The 18,328-nt window shown below is 39.4% G+C and overlaps 2 protein-coding genes across 2 annotated transcripts in view; one reads left to right on the forward strand and one right to left on the reverse strand.

Moving 5' to 3' along the window:
- The first annotated feature begins 469 nt into the window (after positions 1 to 469).
- gcgb (glucagon b) lies at positions 470 to 1,779 on the forward strand. The gene is made up of 3 exons (XM_041056527.1): positions 470 to 564; positions 1,196 to 1,351; positions 1,659 to 1,779. Exons 1-3 carry the CDS (start codon positions 470 to 472, stop codon positions 1,777 to 1,779), a joined length of 372 nt encoding a protein of 123 aa, XP_040912461.1.
- Positions 1,780 to 10,402: 8,623 nt separating this feature from the next.
- Positions 10,403 to 18,328, reverse strand: part of LOC121194818 (sodium-driven chloride bicarbonate exchanger-like) — a 29,397-nt gene continuing 21,471 nt past the window's right edge. The window contains exons 21-33 of the mRNA XM_041057882.1: positions 17,949 to 18,123; positions 17,634 to 17,767; positions 17,052 to 17,297; positions 16,821 to 16,926; positions 16,266 to 16,427; positions 15,893 to 16,006; positions 15,587 to 15,748; positions 15,181 to 15,432; positions 14,935 to 15,003; positions 13,827 to 14,000; positions 12,711 to 12,830; positions 12,534 to 12,598; positions 10,403 to 12,407 (exon numbers count right to left, since the gene is read on the reverse strand). Coding sequence (XP_040913816.1) covers positions 12,332 to 12,407; positions 12,534 to 12,598; positions 12,711 to 12,830; positions 13,827 to 14,000; positions 14,935 to 15,003; positions 15,181 to 15,432; positions 15,587 to 15,748; positions 15,893 to 16,006; positions 16,266 to 16,427; positions 16,821 to 16,926; positions 17,052 to 17,297; positions 17,634 to 17,767; positions 17,949 to 18,123 — 1,855 coding nt within the window. The 3' untranslated portion in view covers positions 10,403 to 12,331. The remainder of the gene's footprint in view (positions 12,408 to 12,533; positions 12,599 to 12,710; positions 12,831 to 13,826; positions 14,001 to 14,934; positions 15,004 to 15,180; positions 15,433 to 15,586; positions 15,749 to 15,892; positions 16,007 to 16,265; positions 16,428 to 16,820; positions 16,927 to 17,051; positions 17,298 to 17,633; positions 17,768 to 17,948; positions 18,124 to 18,328) is intronic.

Consider the following 18,328-nt stretch of genomic DNA (forward strand, 5'->3'; position numbering starts at 1 on the left):
ACAATGAGAGGCAGTGATTTAAATAGGTATGGGTGCCAGTATTGTCAGGGCTGAGGTCTTGTTTGATTGTGACACCTCAAGTAACAGCTTTTGTCACTTAGATTTTTTTTTCAAGTCAAACAAATTTAGCGCACTGAGATGGAAGCTGACTAATGGCTTGGGAGTAACAGAGGATATGCTGAGGTTTCTGTGACGGTGGGAGTCACCTGGGAGAGTGCTCCTCAGCTTCACTATATAAGACTGAGCAGATCAAGAGGGGACCATTAAACAGCTCCAGAAGCCAAGAGAGAAGAAGGGCACCAATCAGAGGTCTTTACAATCCCTCTCTGCGACGCTCAACAAAAAGCAGCACAGGTGAGAATGTTTGTACCTTAGTCAAGATAAACTTTTTATTTTAACGTGCTTTGGTATAATAGTCTCACAATGATTTTCTCTGTCTGTCTTTGCTCATCTTTCAGAAGCTCAAACAATGAAAAGCTCTCATTCTTTGGCTGGACTCCTGCTTCTCATCATCATCCAGAGCAGCTGGCAGGTGCCTGATCAGGACACAGATCGAAACTCCATGTAAGACTGACCTTCTTATTCTCATTCTCAGTAGCTCATTGATGACACATCCTGAGCTGTGCGCATGAATGCAAAAAGTGCAACGCGGCGGTTTTATCAGATTCATATCTCTTGAAGCAAGCATGCTTCTAAGGGTCACAGCATGATTTAATAGCAAGTCTGTGGAACTCTCATTAAATAAGCAATATGGCTTATTTGTTGTCTTATTTTCATGAATTGTCATTTTAATGCTTTAATGTTTACAGTTAGAACTAAATAAGAAACTGTAGAACTTATTGATGCACAACAAAATTTACAAAAGTATTGCTTAGTGTCCCTGAATTTTTGATAATTCATTTTCATAAGCACGGACCACAGCACCAATGAGATCCAAATTTAAAGTTATGACTACTGATTATGAAACGCATGAGTAGTGATTGGTGGATGGGAGTGATGGAACAGGATGAAAAGCTGTGGTGTGGGTAAGACTTCAGACCCTACAAAAGAGGGAAAGGACAGAGAAAAGGGGGCAGGGAGGCTCGGGCTTGAAAAATGAGAACAAACAGGTATGCTTATACATATGACAGGGAGGGGAGTATTTGAAGTGAGAGTGTGTCCTGCTCAGCTGTTTCAATAACGTGTCTTTTCCAAGGTTACTGACTGAAAACTCCATGTTGACTGAACCCATTGAGGTCCCAAACATGAAGAGACATTCAGAGGGAACATTTTCCAATGACTACAGTAAATACCTGGAGACAAGAAGAGCACAAGACTTTGTCCAGTGGCTGAAGAACTCAAAAAGGAACGGGTGAGTGTGTCCTTTTCTTGCTGAATCCCTTCAGGTCAGTGTCATAGTTTGAATTATTTCAAATAAACTATAAGTTAACTTTGTAATATACACAGAAAACCACAAGTCTGGCTTTAATTCCAGTAATATTGTAGATTGTTAAATGCCTCTGCTTTTGGACCTGAACAACTGATACAATTTCAAGTCAAATCAAGCCTATCCCAAAATAATGTTTCTTATAGTAATATAAATGTTGGTTTTATTTAGCCTTTTGTGCCATAGTTACAGATATTGTGACTGTATAACCTAAATGCATGTGTTTCAACAGGAGTCTATTTAGACGCCATGCAGACGGCACCTACACCAGTGACGTGAGCTCCTACCTGCAGGATCAGGCAGCCAAGGAGTTTGTCTCCTGGCTGAAGACTGGCCGAGGCAGAAGAGAGTAGATTTGGCCACAGAGCCACACCAACTCCCTGAATAATGCAACAATTCCCACTGACTCTGTGCCAATATATGTTCACAGTCTGCGCTCGCCTTTTCCTTGGTCATGCTATTAAATTCCCTTCATAAGAAGCTCTGTCTGCCTTCAGTGGCTGAAGGAAATGTTGTCAAAATGCAAAAAGTTACAGTATGTTTGAAATGTGTCTCAATCATAAATGCTGTCAGTTTTGATCAAGCATTCAAATCATGATTCTTTTTTTCATTTTTTTCACATTTCACATTTTGGCACATTTTCATCTTCCTGCTCCCAGAAAGTTGTAAGAACCAAGATCCAATTACATTACTGATCTGAACTGCAAGTTAAATAATTTACTTTAATAATTTTCTTATTCTTCAGAAAAGTCATGTTTAGATTTCAATAAAGAAATGTGTACAATCCATGAGTGCCCTCTTTAAAAAGTTGAATTCGCTTGGAAATATTGGTTTGACAACGATCGCTCTTGGCAAGGAGCTACGTCCCTACTATCAGAGAATACATAAAGATGATGTTTTAGGCAGAGGATCCCACTGTTAATGTCCATCAGTAATTTAATAAAATAAAAAAAGGTAATTTTCATCAATATGAGGCTCAAAGAGAACATTTTAACATAGTCAGTTGGTAAATGAGAACATAAAAGCCGCTGAGCATCTCCATCAAATATTATTATGAATATTAGTGTTAATTCTTGGCTAAGAAACAAGATTTGATATTGTGCACCATTGGTGTTCCTGTCATGCTATCTTAAGCCTTCTGTTTATGACAGCAGAACAAAAATCAATACACCACTCCCCAGGGAGAAATGTACTTTGGGAGCACTACCTGGTAACAAGATGAGGTGTGTCATCTGTCAGCTGTTCACTGAGATTTCCCAGTGATGTTCTGACAACACGCCAAGGAGAGCCATGCCTAATGAAAGAAAAGGAAATTATGTCAATCAAGCCAGATTCATTGGGAACAATGACTGGGTCGACACTCTTGAGTTCCCCCTGGCACTGAGACAAAACAATAATTCACATGAGCCAGCAGCTTGACATGCTCAGGGATGTGCCACATCTCTAAGCTGTCAACCATAGCACATCAAACCATCTGTTGATTACAAAAGCCCTGCCCACTCCAGTCTAGGCCAATTCTCTGAGGGTTAGAAATGGGCATTAGTGCTTGGCGACTCTGATACTGGATGTTTCCTTTATGCCATTCCTCATGCAGGTATCACTGTATGTCAGTGAAGTGTACAATCACACATGTGCACCCACTTAGTCATTTTGAGATTATTTTTTTTACTGTGAAGTTTTTGAACAAGACTCTAATTTTGTCAAATAAAATGGAATTGGGAATTGCTCCAGACTGCCACAACTCATTGTTATATACCGGGTCTCTAGGCCACCCTCACATCTACATATGCATTTTGATTGTTTTAAATAAAATTGTGAATTGAATTAACATATTTTACATATGTAGAATAAAACCGCGAGAGTGGTGCGGTGTGCTGTGCTGTCCCATTTATTGTCTGTACTATTACTGTAAAGCAGAAACCAAAATATATTCATGACCTTTGTAAATTAAAGAATGATAGAAGAGGGGGTGGGAGGAGAAGAAGAGAGGGAGCGTAGGTCAGATAGAAAAGGGTCCGATTCACAGAGGGGGGAGGAATGATAAGAATAGGCTAGTATGGAAAATCACTGTAGGTGTTATGACTGAGCTAGGACTTGAACCCAAATGCACAACTCAACGACAAAGTACAAAGCAAACAGTTTTATTCACAAAGTAACAACTGAAAATCACTCTAAGAGGCAATGGGTCAATGTAAGAACAGGAAACGAAAAATCACTCATTCGAGGAGAAAAGGCAAATGTACTAAACAAAGTAACAAAGAAAATCTAACAACGAGAACAGAAGTTAAGACTAGGATAAAGTAACAACAAAAATACACGACCTGACTTGGCAAGGGCAAGGTAAACATGGACAACGGCTGGTTCACTGACAACATGACAAGACGAACTGGCACAAGACAAGGGGAAACGCAGACTATATATACACACAACAGGTAAGGGGAAACAGGTGGAAACAATTAGGGCTGGGAAGACAATTACAACGGCGGGAAACAAGACAAAGACAGGAAGTATAACAAGACAAGATATACTAGGGCAATGATTTCAAAATAAAACAAGAACCCACAAGACAATATAGACACCAGACAAAAACATAACATATAAATTTACAGACTATGACAGTAGGAAGGAAAGAGGGAAGGGAGGGTAGAAGAATACGGCAAGGATGGATAGATGGGGATGGGGGCACAGAGGGGTTAAGAAAGGGAGGAAAAGATGATAAAAAGGAGTAGGAGATCTTAAGAGGAGTTAGGGAGGATAAAGGATGGAAGAATGTCAATAGCAGTGTGTGAGTGTGTGTGTGTCTGTCTGTGTGTCATAAAATAAATATATATAAATATATATAAATAAAATGTGAACAAATTACTTTGGGTCTCTAATTACATCACATTCAGTTATATCATGAACATACTTATCGCAGTTCAACACAGACTGACCAGAGACTGGGAATGACAGAACATCCGCTAACAATAAGGAGAGAGTACAATCAGCTAATACCAACCTCACAGTACAAACTGAGAATGGTACCCTTGGAAACAGCAGAATATCCCATATCATAAGAACCTAAAGTTAAAACAATTATTTGCTATGGTTTCTTCTGTTAAACATGCACATAATTCAGATGCCAATACAGAATTGAAATTTATTCATAAAATCACACACTTGGTATAAATACAGCTTTAAGTCAGAGTCAGCAACAGTCTAAATGAACAATAACTACTTACAACAGCACTATGTCATATTAGTATCACATCTTATGTCATATGAGTCGACTCAGTTTGACCTTATTCACTATATAATGGAGAAATTCTGGCTAATTGAATCCTGTTAATGACACCAAATTACTGACAAAATGTGAGCACTAAATAAAAGACAATACAAAGAATTAAACACGTACAAGATTTTCTCCATCCAAGTGACAAAATTAAATGAGAAACTTACAAGAAAAGGGACAAAGAAATCCTTTGACTTCAACCTGCATTTAAAAAAATTTTTTTTTGAAGATACCATTTCTTTTAGACGGTTTCTCAAGGGCTTGGATTCAGGTGTTCAACTTCAAGTATGTCAATCACACATAGCTCAGAAGGAGCAAATTAATCATTATTTTTGATTAATTTAAACCTGACCCAAATAACCCCACGTCACTTGATACCGCAGTGAATCTTTTCTGTGACTGACCGTGTGTAGCGCTTTACAGGGGCGGGAAAAATTCCCCTGCCGGGAGGCCTCCCTATGTGCCAACGCCAAAAAACGTAAGAATCGCAAAACTTTTCCTCACCACACCTTCTTCAACCCGGAAAGGTCCTACTCCAGTCTCCCCTAGGAACGAAACCTGGCAGAGCGAGACGAGCCAGTGTTTGACCTCAAAGTCCAACTCACCGTCCCTGTACAATAAAGCTTCTATCAAAATTTGGGTGGTGATGATGGACAGCAATGCAACTATGCTCAGGACACAGGTTGAATACTATTAAACAACAACTCTTACTTTGGAGGATCCCCAATCCATCTACATCAGACCTGCCCATGTATTTCCACCATTTACTGATGGAAAACTTAGCAACTTACTGACCTAACAAATGATTTTATTCAATATTAAAAAAAAGTGATCACAAATGTATCTCAGATGCCAATTCAGATTTCAAATGCATTCATAAAACAACATCCATGGGGTGAAAAACTGCTTGAGAAAGCCAACATCAGAAACACATTTACAACCAGTTCATCAGATCAGAACAGCAATGTTCTCTCAACAATTCTATTTAAAACAATTATCAATAACCAGTCAAAATACAGGCAAGTCATTGTCAAAGTCTTTGTCCTTATAATCAGTTATGATAATCTTAGAGAAGTTATCACCAGTGATTAACAAGGTTAATCAAGAGAATAAAAGAATTTACAGGGAAGCACATGTGGAGACAGGAGAGGAGAAAAAAAAACTAAAATACATAATGCCTTAGCCCCCTACCTTAACATTACTTTGACTATCCAAATTGAAATTTGCAAGGACAGTCTGACTCAAAATGCCTGATGGTTTCCTTTTCTTTTTTCTTCTAAGGCTGTGTATGTGTGTACCCCCCCCCCCCCCCCCCCCCCATCCCATAGTAAATGTATTTTACAGCTGCCCATATTTCTGCTTCCACACTTGTGAATATGGTCACAAGGTTAAGTTAATTTGTCTTATTTGAAGATTTTTGTTATGTGATACAACTGCTGACATTAACATATCACTGTATATTCTGCCAACCATCTGTCTGCTTTGGAAATTTGGTGTTCAGGTTTATCTGATCTGATAAAGGCCAAAATCAACCATATTAGAGAGAGACAGGCCCTAAACTGCCCCAATGCTGGGCCCCCAGATCAACCCCTAGCAGGCTGATTAGAGGGAGAGAGAAAAATGTGTGAGTGTGAGTGAGAGTCTGTGTGTGTGTGTGTGTGTGTGTGAGACAGGGTGAGACAGAAAGACAGAGACAAGGTAAAGTGATGGCATGGTGGCCAAGCAAACAACCTCATACCTCTTGAAGGCTCAAAATAAAAAATGGCCGGACAGACAGCAGCCACGTCGGAGGGATGGACAGGAACAAATTCTCTAGGAGGAAAAGTTATGGCACGGCGGCCAGACATCCCAGCAACAAAGAAGTGAAAGTCAAATACCTCGTATAGCCTCTTGATCCCACGTAGTCAAAATCGACGCTACAAACAAACAGGCAAGCAAGCAAGCAAACAAACAAACAACCGCCCGACCAACAGAGACAGAGAGATGACCCATGGCAGCCATACTGGATGGACAGGAACAAATTCTGTAGGAGGAAAAGTCTATGAGAGGGAATAGACCAGGGGTCGGCAACCCGCAGCTCCAGAGCCGCATGTGGCCCTTTCATCCTTCTGCTGTGGCTCCCTGTGACTTTGGAAAATAAATAATGAGTATTTAATTTAAATGTATTTTTATTTTAGTTGACAGCTGACTGCACGCTCCACACTTGATAAAGTGATGACGGAACACAGAAGCAGATGCCATTTTTGGTTCGCTGCAGGTGGATAATTTAAGTTTGGATTTTTATTTCATAAATACGAGGAGGACTCAAACAGACATTGAGTATTTTATATGAAAGTAAGCATTAACCAAGCCTCTGTTTTTTCGGAGTCCAAAATGTTTTTGTTACATACAGAAATAAAATTTTGTGTTCTCTGTAGCAGTTCACTGATTTCATAACTGCAACACACTATAGTTTTTTATACAAAGCATACAGGTTAAAAAAAAAACACATATATGCAGTGTTATCCTCATTTTAGATGTCAAAGGGTTTCGTGGCTCTGGGTGTTTTCTGTGGGAGACAGTCCAAATGGCTCTTTGAGTATTCAAGGTTGCCGACCTCTGGGATAGACAGACGGGCGATTGGTCAAGCGGACAATAATAATTATGGCACGATGGCCATGTGTGAGACAGAAAGAAAAAGAGGGTGAGACAGATTGGCATAGTCGCCGTATGTGTGTGTGTGTGTGTGTGTGTGTGCGCGTATGTGCATGCGAGGTCAGCACAGTAGCCGACCACACACACCCCAGCAGCAGAATAAAAACTTCACTTACTAATTGTTGATTTCTTCTCATGCTGATCTGTTTGTGGACCTGAAAGAAGAAGAAGAACCAGCTCAGTCTGAGTCTGCAGGTCAGAGTTCACCTGTGGCGGTTGGACTGATCCTGTCCAACACTCACACACTGTGGACATCAGTTCACTGAATATAAATCCATCTGTGTGAAGCTTTATACACACAGACTGATCAGGGAATAATAATTTCCTGTCATAATTATTGATCTTATTGGAGACTGTGATGTTTGAGTGAGGATGACTGTGGTGCAGCTGCAGTCAGAGCGAACCACGGCCTCAGGTTCCCCTTCACCCAGGCCGCTGTTGCACCTGTGAGACAAAGGAGCAGGTGCGCTTGAGACACACACAGTCCACGTGCACTGACCTGCAGCTCTGGACTAGTATAATAAAGGTTTATGTGAGTAAAAACTGCGTCTCTGTCCAACTCTGAGGACTTACAGGCCTGTCTCCACATACCCCTGATAACCTGAGCATGTGGGAGGTGAACTGAGGGTTTACAAACGTGAACTGAGGAGGCCGCTGAGGCCTAATTATCTCCGTGCAGCTGCGCTGTCCCACATGTCATATTCAGCCTTTATCTTTACCACATGAACCACATCACGGTCCAGAATTTAAATATGTTAAACCACCAATACTCAAAGAATATTTACAACAGAACCAGGTGAGCTCCACCTTAAAACATAACCCCAGGTAGCACCAGCGCACCGTGTCACCGTAAACTGTGAATGTTTCCGGAACCATGTCGTTGGCGCGCTGAAATCGTGGATTTAAATGTCGTGTGTACTCACTTTTCGTAGAAAGTCCAGAAAACCGTTTCCAAACCTCCTGTCCAAGGTGAGCGGTGCGATGTAGACACGCGCACTGAGGCTGTGTGCGAGAGCGTGTGCGCGGTCGTGAGCAGAAAATGGCGTCTGTGGCTAACGTGGTGGAAAAACCAGGGCCGCTCCGCTGCAGCATCTGAAACACAGTGATTCACAGTCTGATACACCTGGTCTGTTTCCCTCTGTGTGCTCACACTGTCTTCATACTCACTCAGAAACTCGGTGGAAGTCCGTGTTCCGCGCACACGCATTCTCCTCTCCTCCGAACCGGCGCGGTAATGGCGCATTGCGTGGTGGTCACAGTGGTACCGTGGTTTAGCTGAACCACGACCTGAAACCAGCTCCAACACACGGCTCAGCGTCCGGTTCTATCAGGTTGCACTTTGACTCAAAGTCCCGGGTCTTCACCTTTTGAACAACAGTATTTCACAGATTTTAATGAACTCACGACTATAGCGTCTACCTGTCCGCCTGTGTCTAGCGTCCTCGCGGCTGGCACCTGCCCTTTTTAAGTCCCACCCCTCTAACAACCAGGTGGGATGTCATCTCTGATTGGCTAATGATTGGCCAGTGATAATTGAGTCAGACCATATATCACAGGTCATGTATTATGAAACAAAACACAGAAACCAATAGGGGTGTGCCATACTGCAAAATTTGATATCATCCCATACCAAGTAAATACAGGGCCAGTGCTGCTGAGACCCATACCAATATTAACACTTCTTTACTCAGAAAATCAGCTTATCTACTTTAGTGTAGGGCGGAGCAATGCGTCATAATTTATGAAGTGAATGCAATATGCAAAAATTTGAATTTTCATGATCATTGAATGATTTTATGATTTTCAGTTTTCAATTAGTTGATTTTGATTATGATCATGATAAAAACAAAGGACAAAGACTTTAGGCAAATACAAATACTTTTCAAATCGAAATTTTACTTTTTCAGTTAAGATTTTTGTTCAGTTTTTTGTTCAGAAACAATAACAATATATAAATACAACAATATAATACATGGAGAGTTTAAAAAAGGGTATTTTCTGTTTTTCTCCAAAAATCTTCTCGATTTACATTGGAGTCAATGGAGCAGTTGAGAGCGACTCATGTCAGTAAAAGGCAGACTATTCAAAAACCGTAAATCCTACCGATAAAGTACACACATTGTGAGAAAGAAGACAAGTGTGGCTACAAAGTTGGAGAATATCACTGTTGTAGAGTAAAATTTGTGGCTGTAGTCATCGTGTGAAAAAAAAACATTTCTGAGTCTTTTTTAAAAGCCTCTACACTTTAAGCTCCCACTCTAGACTGGAACATTCTGCAATACACACCCACTGTAAACTCAGAATTTTTCCAAAATCACTCATGATCATTAAAGGGCCACCGTTCAAAAACTACACAACTTAGGAAAAAAGCTGTGCACACCTTGAATACACAGGACTTATGTCTACATTTTAAAGTTTGAATGGTGTTTCTAGGTGAAAGTATGCCAGAGCAGCTGATGTTTTTTATTTACTTTTTTGACACTTTTTTGACCTCGTCCATTCATTCTCTATGGGAAATTTTTTGCAGCTTTTCACAAATTATGTTGTGAAACCTGAATATTCTGGAGAAAAAAATACAGACACACCGAGTCCGATCGAGCTGCATGTTTTGATGTATAATTTGTTGGTGTGCGCTCAACAGTGTGGGACGAGTTACGAACCGAAATTCTAGGTGTAAGAAAAAATTAGTGGTGCTACACCCCGCACCACTAATTACTAAGGAAATCAGAGTAACAAATACTTAGAATTTTTGTTCTGAAACTGCTTACATAATTTATTTGAAATTACTCAAAAATACTAAGTACAACTTAAAAAATATGTCTAGATTTAGATGAATGTATTGCGTGCAACCACTTTCAACATTAAAATTGAGTAAATTCAACGAAGCAGTTGTTAATGTATATGCAAAGTTAGGATTGAGTGTATGTATGTGTGACAGTGACAAGGCAAACAAGAGTGCTCATAGAAATTTATTAAGTTAAAATAACACTGATAAAATATACATCGTAAAATTGTGCTTGTTAAGTAATTTTTTTTTTAAATAAACCCCTTTTCAGTTCTTTATGAACTCCAACATTTCAACCTTATTGGAATTCTCAGATGTGGATCAGAATTTGAATGTTTTAGGGTTAAATGCCTTTATGACCAAGCTTAAAAAATTTGCGACAAATAAACTATACCAACTTTAAAGCACATTATGAGATCATTACATTTACAGTATAAGCAATACACTGACACAAGGAAGCAAAATACTGTAAGTCTCTGTTAGGTATTCCGTAGCATACATATTTATTTCATTCCACAAAATAAATAGAGATAAATAATTTCTCATATAAATATTTATTGGATATTCTAGCATAAAAAGTGCTTTTGTATTTGGTTCTGAAAAAATTTATATTGTCCTTTAGTAAATATTTTAAAGCACTCATTCTCATCTTAGGCTTGTTAGTCACAATCATTAGGAGGGATTGAAAATTGTCCCTTGAACATATGTCAGAAACATATATTTTACAGGCATTTTATATATAGGACTTTGTATACATTTGTGTATGGCTTTTCAGAGAGTTTTTATATGGTCATTGTCAAGAATGACCTTAAGATTATAAAATATTTACTAGATTGTTATATTTAATTTCATATCATGTTCAATATCTGAAAAGAACTTGAAGAATGATAAGAAGAGAGAGAATGATAAGGGATCAGTATATAAACAGACAAAGAATCCATGTTGACATGATGGTATCTCAAAATACAAAGTATATAACAAAATTAATACAAAAAAAATGAAAACAGTCTCTCAGCAAGACCAACTTTTTCCATTTTTTGCAGATTACATTCTGTTTAGCAATGTAGTATCTAAATTTAGAAAGTACAATTTGACATTAACAACACGAGAAAATTCTAAATTAGGTTTCATTGGTTCATGAACAGGCAGAATATTTGTAACACATCAAATAACACGGTTATTCATTTACGCACAGAGATTTACAAAACTAAATTTGAAGGACTGATAAACCACAGAACACAATGCAGATTTAAGAACACACAGAAGGAACAGTGACAAAGACTCACAACACTGTCCTTCATCTTCTTCACCTTACATTTCTCATATTGCACTCTCATTTTGTGGGGAAATACTGTGAATGTTGTGGTAAACTGTTAGCATCAAGAAAGAAAAGATAGGTGTATAACTGAATGGTATGCAGTGTGTCAATACTATGCATGTAAGCGTGTGTAAATTCTGTATTAAAAGTAAAAGTCCTACATTAAAAATTTTACATGAGTAAAAGTACAGAAGAATTAATAACAAAACATACTTCGAGTAACAAAAGGGAAAAAAACGTATCATTCAGTATAGCCCCTTTCAGAGCGTCACATTATTATATACTGTCTATATTATATTGAATTATTGTATTGTGTTAAAAAAAAATATAAAGACCAAAGTGTAAAAATGACACACATGGCCAACAGGTAGTCCAGCACATAACCCCCCATTTAAAACCATAACACATAATTTTTGCACTTTGTTTTTTGAAACCATTAAACAAAAGAGGGAAAAAAACAACTTGTGAGATTTATTTTTTCATAAAGGCTTTCTGTAAATATCAGGCATATACAGCCAGAAAAAGCCAAAAAATGTAATGAGCAAAATAGCAGCCAACCTTTTGGATAAATACTGTCACTGTTTTGTAACTGAAATGTTTACCGATTCTTATTAGTGCTCACACGTGTTCACACGGGTTTTGGGGTTTTTGTTTTGTTTTCTTTTGGGTTTTTTTTTTGTTGTTCATAAACTGAACTTGTCCATATTTTAGTCAAATAGATGTTAGTTTTGTAATTTGTAATAACCAACCATGTTTTTGTTCACCTCTGAGTAAGTTTTCTGTATATTCAGCAGTGCAAAACCTTACTATAATATTCTTGATTGTTTCTCAAATGTCTTAGCTGTTGGGGTTCCAAGTATTTCCAAAAGAACCTTTTGACATTTCATCTGTGATGTTGATGATAGGTATTCCCCTGTGAAGAGACAGGCCATATAATAATTGATTAATTTAAAAATTAGAGTGTACTGTACATGAAATAGAATTTAGAAAAAAACGGTGATGTTCATTTTTAAAGCTTCACACGTGTAATATAACTTACTTGTACCCTTCTAATGGCACTTGCACTCCCCCCTCATCTTCTGCCAGTATACTCTGCTCCTCCTCCTGAAGATTGAATAAATTACAGTTTAAATGCATGTGATTATTATTAACATTAAATTAACACTGACAGGCATATTGTGGTGAAAAAGTACATAGTTTATGATAGAAACAGCACCTCTTCAGCATCCTCAAGCTTCTTCTTCTTGCTCTCTGGCATGAGGTCATCTAGCCAGCTCAGCTCTCTCTTAGTGAAGATGCAATCCATTAGCTTCCTGATAAACACAAGAGCTAACACCTGCAGGATTTGACAAACACAGTAAAAACAGCTGAATCCATGAAAACCATATGTGTTAAAGCGGCAATGTGTAAGAACTGGTCAACTGTCAAGTTCATACTCCCAACAAAAAGGGGGCAGGTTTCCATCCTTATTGTAAGAAACAAGAAAATACACTCTCAACCCACCCAGTCTGCCCAGTTAGAGGGACATGGAAGATGTCGTGGTGGCAGGATTGCAGGATGAGCCATAAGTGGTGGAGGGACATGAGGGAGAAGGAGAGCAACAGCAACAAATACCTGAGCTTGAGGAAAGCATGGAGGAACATCACCTAGAGAGGGTGAATGCCACACAGCGATTTATAGCCTACTCGCATGTACTACTTCTTCATCCTGTCGTGTTAGACTGAGGGCAGCCTGGACACCACAGTAACTCACTATCGCCTCTTGAGGTACAAAGTGGCATCACAAGCCAGGGCTAGCTGGTTAGCATGCTAACTTCAGTAGATATCTCTGCAACACAATGCACAGATGTCTCAACGTCAGAACTGTTACATCTTCACATTCTGTTGGTGACTTTTGCCCCTATATGGGGTACTGTTCTGAAGAGGTAGATGGAGTTACATTTAGTTAAATGGGAAAAAGGCAGTGGTGGTAGGAGCAAAAATACTATGCTGAAAAGTGGGGTATGCCAAAATAAGACTCCCAAACCAGCATTATTTGTGGCAAGTCCAATGGTTAAACCTGCAAAATTATCTACGCTAGATTAAAGGGAACATCTATTTGAAAAAAACAAAACAAAACTAACACAGAGAAAGTGAAATGATCCTGACCAATTTTTAAGTCATTTTAATTTCGTGTTTATTTTATCTGACGACTCCTGCATTAATCACAGCGTCGATGGCTGACCCCGGTATCATAACTGTGAGCCCTGTTAACACTTCAGTTAGGTGTCTAGTGAAAGGTGTGCAGATTGTGTAACAGGCTTGCAGATGGTATAATTGGACTGTTTACACACCATCATAGGAAAGACAATGGCAGCCCTGGAGGTTTTGATGACCCAGAGCAGAACCAAACAGCTGAGCTGGATGATGGTGAACAGGTGCACCTTCCTCAGGGGTACATGTCGCAGATAGATGAAGTCTGGCTGGTGCTTGGCGGGCATACCGAACAGTGTCAGGCGGTCAAAGAACTGAAGAGGACAAATGATTAACAACTCTTAAGTGATCTTTCTTTTAAAAATGTGTGTTGTATTTGAGTTACAACAGCTTATACATGTGATGTAACAGGGTTCACGAGAGCATCAAATGTCAGTTAAATGTGGTTGAGTCCGCTCTCTTCAAGTCAGCAGCAGCAGGCAGCTGTTTTAAGCAAAAAAGGTCCTATAAACCTTATAATCCTGCCTCCCCATCACGAAACACCAAAGTTGTTGACTAGCTGCTGGAGAAGGTCCAACATCTAACAAGTTTAAAGTAAAAGTTACTCTGTGCTTGCTGGATGTGTAACTGTAACAGGCTGGATCTCCTGATAAACATATTTTTATCTTTAGTTAAATATAATTTTCAAAACCAACAATAGAAAGTACTCTGAAATGGAGAAAATAAGAAGTAGACAGGGCAATTAAGTAACAGTCAGGTGTTCTGTAAATGCTGGGAACACACTAGTGGCCAATTAACACTTTTTATCTGGGCAGCCAGACAATATGGAGGAGATCCCCTATTGTGGCTTGGAGAGAATTAACAGTCTACACAGATTATCTGGTAGAAGGGTCAACAAATTAACAACACTGACCAGCTCTCTATCTAATCTCAGCCACACAGATAATCTAAAAAAATGTGTCATATACAACCCGAATTCAGTAAAGGTCCTAAAGTGTTTGTTAATCACATTTTAAATTTGGGACTGCAGATCATTTTCATGCCGTTTTCATGCCTGGTGAGGGCATGAAAACTGATAAACATAATTTACATGATAAAAACTGCATTAAGTCCACTGACAGTTGCAAAGGTATTCATGTTCAAAAGTTCAAAATGAGGCAAGTGTTGCCTTGTCATGCTTACCCATGTAGTGATAGAGTATAAGAAAAAAAGGCTGCATTAAATACAATGAAACTCAAATCATTTTACCTGAATTCCTCTAAGAGAAGATGCTCCCATGTAAAGGAATACGCCATACAACACAGGCATAGGAATGAACTGAAGAACAATGAAAGCATCATGTAAGTAACTCTATTGTGTATGTCATTATTGTCTATTTCAACAACATTGTGTATAGTACAATTACAAATGGAAACTTTAAGTCACATCAGTAATACTGGGAGAATAAGTACACACAGACCAAAAGGGAAAAATTCCAAAAAGACTGTGACTGACCTTCAGCACAGATGTCATGAAGACAGAGCAGCCCATGAGGGTAAAGATCATGAGGCCAGTAAAGCGTTGTTCTCTGATGCCAAGGAACTTGGGCTGCTCACCGGGAGCTGAGCACTCTGACTCAAGCTTCAGGCTATTGACGTGGGTGATGGAGAGCACGGTGGCTGCTACAAACCACGGCAAGCCCATCAAGGAGCACACACCAAGCATCACCCCCACCATGAAGAGATCCAGGTGGTACCCACAGCCTTTCTGATGGGGGGTGGGGGGGAAGAAGGACCAGCACATGAAAATGAAGATGAGTAATTCAGATGTACTTTCGGCACATTTCCAACATAACATACAAGCCAGTCATCTTACTAACGCAGAAACACAACCACAGTTCAAAGCTGGGACAGGAACATACCTTAAGTTTGTGTTCCTTCCTGTTGATGATGACAGCTGTGATCTGCTGGTCCATGAATATGAGGATGGTACAAAGCAGAGCTGGGACCACCGTTATGACTGCTGTCCACCAGGGGTTGGGCCCCAGTGGGTTGATGAACCAACCTCGATCATCCCTGGTTGGCTGATTTTAAAAATTGATTATAGTTGGTTTGACACAAGGACTTGTTTTGTTTTGGGTTTTTTTGGTTTTGAAAAATGATAGAGTTACTAAGCAATTTGTATTTGTTAATAAAATCTGATACGTATACAATTTTTTTGTTTTTACCTTAAACACACTGGGAACCTTTAGCTTTGGAGAAGGAATCCCTAAGGCGTAGTCGACTAAGACCATTGTAAGGATGGTGAAGAAAACAGCAAAGTCACTGATGATGGACCTTACCTGATAGAGATGAGAAGTTATTCAAAATGCCCTTCAGTAATACAGTTTCTTTTAATTTACCCATTGTAAACTCAACAAAAGCATTGTAGAAAATAATTGACTCCTCATTTCCATTTTCTCTCTATCACACAGTACCCATATTTAACCACTAGAGTGTACCACTGCACTGTGGTACTCTGTTTAGCAGAGGATGGAGCACTGTCTCCTTGCTTGGAACATTAAGCTCACTAATGTGAAGATAAGGTAGGATGAACAGTACCTTTGTGGGAAAGTAATTGCTGAACTTGAACTCCTTTAGGAAGGCAGACATGAAGACCGTAGAAAAGAAGAGAATGACACACCAGAAGAGGACATCAGGAACATAGGGTCCATGAGGGCCACAGGCGCTGCCCACAAACTCTCCTCTCTTTTCAATACAGTCCTGCAACAATAGGTGGAGAGCAGTTTCATATGATTAGCAACAGCATCAGCAGATTTTAGGTTTCTACAAACCTACAAATGAACATCCACGTCTGCAAAAAAAAAACTTAACAAAGTACAAAAAATGTGCTTTTAGAGTGATTTGCAATGAGTAATCCAATATAATCCAGCCCACATGCCCTTAATCTCCTCTGTTCAGCTTCCTCCATCTGGGAGAGCACGCCACTTTAAGGTGGAAAAAAAAACCTAAATGTGTTCTTTTCTTTTTTTTCTTTGTGTAACTTAATAATTCCTGCTGTTGTGTGCATTTAAAATCTCCATGACTGACACATAGCTATTAACATTATTATTATTTTTGTTTTGTTTTTTTATTCCAAGACGGCGTGGGTAGTACCTTGACCTCCAGCGCTTCCCAGTAGATTTCTGAGGCAGTGATATTGTTGATGTCCCAGAATTTCAGGGTGCCGTTGGTAGGGTCAGAAGGCTCAACGCATGAACATCTGTGGAAGCACATGAACATCTGGGTGACTAAATAATCCCTTATCCATCAGGGATTTACTGTACCTCCAAGAAATGTACTTAGTGTTTTTTTCTACTTTAAACAGTACACTGTGTGAGCACATACGAGTACATGGTGAGTTTGTCCAGGTTGTTGTTCTTGTTAAAGGGATAGTGTTCCCCTAGGTGGATAAGTTTTTCCAAGGCCTCGTAGATAAAGATGATGCAGATGAGTGAGGCGAAGGCTTCCTCTGTAAACCGTGTGATGTAACAAACAAGGGAACTGGCATCTGTGGCCACCAGCACAATGCAGAGGACAGCTGTCCACAGACCAATGCAGGTTCTCAGTGACAGATAGGATAAGCCATACTCCCTGTGTGGAGATAAAAGGAGGGGGAAAAAATAACACTGGAACCTATCTGAGATCACAACACATCACAAATTGATTATTTACTGCTTGCAATGTGGCAGATTGGAGAAAGTCATTATCACAATGAAATGCAATGATCTTTCGTTTATCCAGTGATAACATTAAATGGTCTATAGGAGGCCAGATGTCAGGGAGATGGTGCATTCATTTTCACAGAATTTATCCAGGGGCAAGCTGATAAACACCACACATGTAATCACAAAATTATGCAATGGGCCAAGGTCACTGGTCATTTAGTGAGATGATTTATGTGTGCAGTTACATTAAATCAAAACATACTTGCAGAATTTGAACAATATCTTTTCAAATACAAGCACTGGCCCCGTGCTGCCAAGAATGGTAAGGGGCTGTCCGGCAAATAGCGAATAGGCTATTCCAGTCAGCGAGGCTCCAAACAGTGACTCAATTGCACTCTGGGAAATAGAAAGAGGACAAAAAGATTACTCAGCAAAAGTTACCTTCAAAGTCTTTATCATACTGAACTGCAGCTGTTTTCTGGTTTAATGTACTGAAGGGTTAGTACAGTGCACAGCAGTGTACAACTAGTTTTGGCAGAACACTGTGAACATTTAGAGGAAAGAGCAGGTGATTTACTATGCGTCCTTCTGTTGCTTCACCCAGCAGTCCTCCAAAGGTGATGACAGGGGACATGCAGGCACAGTAGAGGAAAAGGAAAGAGGCCACACACTGCAAACTAATAGCATCGGTGTAGTCGGACAGGTAGTAGGGTGCCTTTCGCTTGATGTCTAGAAAGAGGCCACCAAACCACCTGGGAACATGAAAAGAAATGTATTCACTTTGATTGTCCACTAAAATGTTGAAACAACAATTAATATTAAGATAAATTGTACAGGTTTCAGCATTATTTTTGAAAAGTGTGCACATTTTTTTTTCTGTTTCACTGATTTCTGTTCCTTCCACTGCCCTCTTTCCAACATTCAACTCTGAGTATGGCTCAGTGTGATATGTCCCTG

This window comes from Toxotes jaculatrix, chromosome 15 (genome assembly GCF_017976425.1).
Source record: "Toxotes jaculatrix isolate fToxJac2 chromosome 15, fToxJac2.pri, whole genome shotgun sequence".
In the NCBI taxonomy this organism is placed as follows: domain Eukaryota; kingdom Metazoa; phylum Chordata; class Actinopteri; family Toxotidae; genus Toxotes; species Toxotes jaculatrix.

Coding starts and splice junctions, on each gene's coding strand:
- gcgb (XM_041056527.1), top strand. CDS start 470: ATGAAAAGCTCTCATTCTTTGGCTGGACTCCTGCTTCTCATCATCATC. Junction 565..1,195: donor GACACAGATCGAAACTCCAT/GTAAGACTGACC, acceptor GTCTTTTCCAAG/GTTACTGACTGAAAACTCCA. Junction 1,352..1,658: donor AAGAACTCAAAAAGGAACGG/GTGAGTGTGTCC, acceptor GTGTTTCAACAG/GAGTCTATTTAGACGCCATG.